At 36.1% G+C, this 7,044-nt stretch overlaps 1 protein-coding gene across 3 annotated transcripts in view; it reads left to right on the top strand.

Annotated features, from left to right (window-relative positions):
- The window catches only part of LOC106464171 (pantothenate kinase 1-like), an 88,126-nt gene that overhangs the window by 19,233 nt on the left and 61,849 nt on the right, over positions 1-7,044 (top strand). For all 3 annotated transcript variants that reach the window (XM_013924292.2, XM_022391859.1, XM_022391860.1), the window contains one exon: positions 3,319-3,492. In XM_013924292.2, the coding sequence (XP_013779746.1) occupies positions 3,319-3,492 (174 nt within the window). The remainder of the gene's footprint in view (positions 1-3,318; positions 3,493-7,044) is intronic.

Below are 7,044 nucleotides of genomic sequence, written 5' to 3'. Positions count from 1 at the left end.
GTCCTCCTCATATGAAATAGAAGGTGTTTTCTGTTATCCAGTCCTTTACTTTGGGTTTTCTCAATTTTTATCCTTCCCTCATCGTCTATAGGTATTGATAATTGAACATATCCTCCACAATGTTGGGTTTACCACTTCCCCTCTTCTGGATTGTTTCTCTTCCTTGATGCTCATCTCCAAAGGTGAGGGGTGTGGTTCTATCAGTATGAGACTTCCGGATAATGTTCTATAGTCGAAAGGTCTTATCCCCTCAACACCTGGGCACTTCTGCCAGTCATAGGTGTTTTACTTCACACTATTTCTCTTGTCCAGTTTGACCAATCCTGTTTCATTTCGACTTTTTGATGGTGGTGGCTTATACCACTTGCCAAGAGGACACTCCTTCTTGTTCCCTCTTAGATAAACAGTGGATTTCCTTTTTTTGAACCCACACACTTCACATATGTCTCCTGGAAGGAAGTGTTTCAGGTGCTTTGTCCTCATTGCTAATTGACTTTCCAGTCCTTACACACTTTCTCCCAAAGAGTGACTTCTTGATCCTCCTAATGTTTGGTGGCTCTGCCTCCTGTTGGGTACTCCTCCATATGAAGTTTTGAATCTTTTATCACTTCCCAGTTAGTTACCTCTTTTGTTTTTGGTCTCTGGTTCATCTTCCACTTGCTCTGACTGTCATTAAGTTAGACAGGTTTACATTAGTTTTTTTCTCATTCCATCAGTCTTCTTCCCCAAATTTTTATGCATCCATGTCACTCCAGTTCAGGTCTTTTCTGGCCAGCCCTGCTCTTGTTTTCTCAGATGTTTTGGCTTGATGGATGTCAGTTTTCAGTGGGTGGGTTTTGGATTTAGAGATATATCACACACAGATCACAGATGTCTCTAGTCCCTCACTTCTTTATACTCTTGTTACTCCATCCATGTTGTGGGTCATGGTGGAGATACTTCCAGATTACTGTGGTTCTTCCCCTTCCACTACCCCTTGATACTTATTACTTTGAGGATGTTACTGTGCATGGGGAGATTCTGGTCATTATATATTTGAGTGAGATGGTTTACATTACACAGACATCTTTTAAGACCCCAGATGTCAGGTTCCCGGATCGATCATTCAATTACTCACTTTGTTATCATGTGGCTGTACATAGGGTTGGGGGGGGGGGTATGAGATTCCCTCCGGTCTTGTGAAATTGAGGTGAAGATGATATGATCCTCTTTTCTACACCCCCTCCCCCCACCAGATGGTTGGTACCCAGTAACTGGGTGTTGGATTGTAGTTGACTTACCAATGGTATGGTCATCATCCTACCAGCGTGGATATCCGTTCCTAGTGGCATGGGTTTTGAATGCAGTTGACTTGCCTTTTACGGTCCATCATGCCCTAGCCACTCTACACCTAAAGGCACATCCTTTAATCTCACCCACTTTTATGTTGTCCAGAATTTAGCTTGGATCACTATCCTGCCATGGTTCTCTCCCATTTGGATGTGCTCCTCCATCTTTCTGCCCATATATGCAACATCTTTCCACAATGGGCAAAAAGTGTACCTGGTTCAGAAGTGGTGCGGTCTCCCACGTATGATCTTCAACTCCAGAGATCTTCTTTTGGAGAGTGTCTTTCTGATGCTTTTGAAGGATGCTTCTTTCTTTCCTTTGCACTGGTCCCTCCACCTATTAAATTGTGATTCTAGCTATTTATGTGAGTGGAGGTAATGTACCGTATCAGAAGTTATAATTTTCATATACTGAAAATGTATTTCTGATTGGTACTTACTTCCTACCCTTCCTCTCCACTGTAAACTGGTGCTTCCATTTTCTGTCAGTATTCGAAGTGATAGTTCAGTAGAATTCAATAGAGGGAGTCACATGCATCAAGAGTGTGAAAGGTTGTCGCATGATAATTTGCATGCGAGATGCATTGGAATTAGTCAATTCCAGATGGGTGGAAGTTTGAAGGCTTGTGGCATATGCAAAAAATCTTTTGCATATAGAGGACAGCACTGACTGAGAATAGCTATTTATGTGAGAGTAGATAAGTACCTATCAGAAATACATTTTCAATATAGGAAAATTATAACTTTAGGTATTAAATATTTCCTTTTGACATTAAGAAATTAAAATTTATTTTATATTCTAGCTTATTAGTACATGAAGCTTGAGTTGTTAATTGGGTAAGCACTATTGACATTGTATGGCAGATGTAATAAAATATAATTTGAAAACTTATGGCACGAACATACAAGAGTGATTATTGAGTAATTTCTTTTTAAACTAAGAAATTAAATCATATATAATATAAAAATTTGATTTATTAAGTATTTTTGATGCCAAGTGTACTGATATACATTGATAATAAAGTACTTTCACTGAAGTAGTTTAACACAAAATATAAACCCTTTAACAGAGATTCAAGGGAAAACACTGAAAGAAAACTTTTAATAATGATTACAATTGTGGTACAGTCAAAAAATAATTTTTAACAAAAATGAAAAATTTGCTGAAAAACACCAAATAAGAAATGTATTTCTTACAAATTTAAATGCATGGAATGATTGATACAATTTCAAATCATAAAATTACAATCAGCACATCTCAAAAATTACTGGTGCAAAATATCTCTTACTATGTTAAGCATACATTAGAATAGTCCCTTCATTGCTAATGAAAACAAAAGAAAAATCAAGTCACACTAATATTATCAGCATATAATGTAGCATGTAACTACATAAATATACACACTTATGTTAACATACAATAGTGGCACAACAGTAAATCTGCAGACTTAAAATGCTAGAAACCAGGTTTCGATACCCATGGGGAGCGGAGATAGCCCATTGTGTACCTTTATGCTTTACTACAAACAACAAAACATCCAATAATATATATATATATATATATATATATATTGTAGAAAGTGCTTAAATTTTTTTTTGTGAAGAAGAAAAATGTTCACATTATTAAGTAAAAAATCATCTGGCATGTATCACAGTTACTAAGCTGTACTTGTATCTTTAGCTTTATTTCACAGAAGCTATAAAGGTGCATGATTTAGAACTGCCTTGTACTTATGAACATCTTTTTTTGGTTATTCTTTAAGACTTAACATATAATTGTTTTTACACAAATATTTATTATTTTATTCTGAAGTTAGTAATGAAAAAAAAATTCACTGTTTTTATTTTTCTTACAATTAATTTCTACTTGTATACGTACCAATAATATGAACTATTGTGAATGATTGATGCACAAATGTTTCATTATTTCCAAACAGAAATTAAATATTCTTGAGTTTAATGTGTCTCTCATCTATTTGTTTTTCCACAGATGGATAATGTAGAAATTCAAGGACACGTTGGTACCTTGCACTTTATCCGTTTCCCTACCAGTGAGATGAGAGTGTTTCTGGAGTTGGCCAAATCGAAAGGAATAGCCACATTGGCTAGTACAGTTTGTGCAACAGGTGGAGGAGCATATAAATTTGAGGAAGACTTTAAAAGAGTGGGTTTTTTAAACTTTTTATACTTATAGTACACCAAATTAAAATGTAAAATAAAAGGCCTTTTTTATTTTGTTTAAATGACAAAAATCCATCAAAACACTTAAAGTTATTTTTTCAATAAATTAAAGGTGTTATTTATAGAAACTAATGAACTTCAAGAATGTTTTTAACTACAAAAGAAAGGAAGCTATAAATGTAAAAGTCTTTTATACACAAGAAACCACATCTTAATTAAGCATGTTTACTAAATATTTGTTCATTGAATATATGGAATCAATTGTTTTAGTTTTTTACCAACTATGTCTACTCTTGTTATTGTATACACACATACACACTAGGAAGATCCAGTTTAGTTACCTGATTAGAATTACTCTCCTCCTTTCCTTTAGTTATTGGCAGATCTGTTTCTGATACTTGTTGGTAAGTTAGTAGTTTTATATATCTGAAATTACCACAAGTAGAAAAGAAGGATAAGGTTTGATGCTGTGTCATCAGGATTTATTGCAGAGTTTCTGACATGATAATGTGCATATTAGCCTTTGTTTGAACTCTGAGTTTATAGAAATGCTTCTCACAAACACAAATGCTCCCCAGTGGCACAGCGGTATGTCTATGGACTTACAACACTAAAAACCATGTTTCCATACCTGTGGTGAGAAGAGCACAGTTAGCCTATTGTGTAGCTTTGTGCTTAACTTCACACAAACAAACACAAAAACAATTGCATTTTCTGTGTGTAGAAGTGCCCATGATTGAGAAGGAGAGTTTATTAACTGAGAGAGATGGTTGTGTGGGAGAAATGTTGAGTCTGGGTGAAGACCTGTTCTGAACATAAGACTTTTACTGTTACTGTGAAGGTCTATGACATCAATCAGCTTTCACTCAAGGAGATTTACTTGTGTCTATAGCACTCAGATCATTCAACCAAATAGGTACCCCTGAGAGTTTAATCCTGGTAAATGGGTAGTGTGGAACACTCAGGTTAGCTGGAATGGATTGGTGAGTTGAAGACTGTGTATTGGTATTTGGCCACAATTTCAATTCCATGTCTAAGAAAATAAAGATGCACATACGAAAGGCAGGCATAAAACTAAAATCAGGGAAGTGTTCACTCATGAAGATGAGGTAGTATTTCTTTGTGACAATTTCCTTGGTTTTGTGTCATATTATTCATAATTTGTGGCTAACTTCTTCAAAAATAGCAGCACCTTTGTCAGTTCTCACACTGATGGAAGTGCACTTTGAAGTGAGGTATTTGATGAGGCATTTCAATCTCTATATTTGCTTTGATGGATGTTCCAGTACAGACTTAGCCATGCCAAAACTGTGAGTTTTTCTTGGACTCTGACACCAGAAACAATGGAGTTAGAGTAGTGTTATTGCAGTTGCAGGATGGATTAGAGCATGTTATTGTGTATGCTAGTTATACTCTCATGGCTACAGAGAACAGATAACTGTATAATGAAGGAAGAGTTTTTTGCAGTTATTTTCATAACAAATTATCATCACTACTTATGTGGTTGGATGTTCATTGTGTTTAATTCTACAGAGATCAATTGCAAATAAATTAAAACTAAGGGATTAAGCACAGCTTAGCAAAAGCAGCTGTCTTTCATGTGTACAAGTACATATACTCATTTCATTTTTATTTTTTTAAAATTTTGTCCAATTTATTTTACAACACTAGGAAGACTCAGTTATCTGATCAGAATGACTTTCCTTATTTTCTAAACTATTCTATATTTAATAAGCCTGGAGGTTAGGGTGCTCAACTTGGAAGCTGAGGATTGCAGGTTCGAATCCATGTGCCCAATTATGCTCATTCTTGCAGCCATGGGGGCATTATAATGTGATGGTCAATCCCACTATTCATTGGTAAAAGAGTAGCCCAAGAGTTGGTGGTAAGCGGTATTGACAAGCTACCTTCCCTCTAGTTTATCTCTGTTAAATTAGGGACAGCTAGCACATATAGCCTTTGTGTAGTTTTGTGCAAAATTCAAAACAAACCAAATCTATACTTAACAACAGAGCCATGTATCTGATATATGTTGGGAAATTAGAAGTTTTTGACCTGAAAATACCATAACTTCTAAATTAACTGTATGAATTTTAATCGTTGTGTAAATGCATTTTTCAAGTCATTAGACACCCAACATATTCATTGTTGAAGCTCAGTATGCTATAAATTATTTCAGAGATTGAACTTAAATAGAACATGGCTTCTCCCTAGAATGGCATGAGGTATGATTTGCTAACATTATCTGCAAAAATATAACATGAATAATTTTCCAGTTAGGTCTTTCTGGAACAAGTGAATCAGTTTAACTCATCTTTAAGATGTGAACGTTAACATTTTCCAACACTGAAAATGGATTTCTGATACATACGACTTCTCACATAGGTTTTGGGATTCATTGCTGCCCTCTGTATGCAAATTTTTTAGCTCACCACTAGCCTTGAATCTTCCACTTAAATTTAAGGGATTCCATGTGATATTGTTGCATGCAAATGAGCATGTGACAACGCTACACCAATAGGAGTGCAACACAACCTCTTAGTGCATGTGACTTAGTGCATGATTGTTCAGTCATCACTTTGAGATCAAGTAAGAAAAGATGCACTGAAATTGGAGAGGTAGGGTAGGAAGTGTGAGTGGAGGTATCTATTAGAAAAACATTTCCAGTGTTGGAAAAAGGTTAACTTCCGATGTAATAAGTATCCTCCACTTACTTATAACTAGAATCCCATGCTGAATGGTGGAGGGACCTGTGCAAAATGAATCTGAATAAGAGACAGAGAATATAGAGCTGTGAAAACCAAACTTACCATGGACCACCAACAAAGCAGAGAAGGCTGAGCTCTGCAGAGATGAGTAATGAAGAACACACCAAAGTGAACCAGATACTAGGTGAGTATGATGTGAGACATCTCCAACCCACCAACCAAAAAGAGCTGCCTCCCTAAAAAGTAGTAGAGTATTCCTAAGAAACCTGGTGGGACACATTTTAAATCCTGGAAAAAAATGAAAAACCCATGCCTGTAACCACATTGAAAAATTCCAGTAAGATGCTGGAATCTGTGAAAGAGGAAAGGGAATGAAAACATGAGATGATGGAGAAGAAAAAATTAAGAGTAATACCCTCTGATAAACTTGTAATATGTAACAGTTGGCCACAAATGGGAGCCTTAGATCAGCAAACTAGGCCAAATGGACTTCTACTGGCCCTGAACCTGTAGAATAGACACCAATGAGATTGTCAGTGTCAAGAACCATGCACAAAGGAAGAACAGGTAGAAGCATGTGAATGGTAGGAAGATACAGGAAGAGGAAAATATGTAGAAGGACAGGAGACTATAATGAGAAATGAAGGGGCTCTGTAGAGATGGAAGACAAGAAAGAATGTTGACTCCTGGCTTCAACCCATGTCTCCAGAGAATAAGTTACTCCACCAAAGGACTTTAGTGGATGAAAGGAGCCAGACAAAGATTCCTGAGATAAAAGAGAGTCAAATGTACCTGATTAAGAAGGGTGTTACTCCCCAACAAAAATC

This window comes from Limulus polyphemus, unplaced genomic scaffold (genome assembly GCF_000517525.1).
Source record: "Limulus polyphemus unplaced genomic scaffold, Limulus_polyphemus-2.1.2 Scaffold1577, whole genome shotgun sequence".
In the NCBI taxonomy this organism is placed as follows: Eukaryota; Metazoa; Arthropoda; class Merostomata; order Xiphosura; family Limulidae; genus Limulus; species Limulus polyphemus.
The sequence above is the reverse complement of the archived record's forward strand: the minus strand, read 5'-3'. Positions and strand labels throughout refer to the sequence as shown.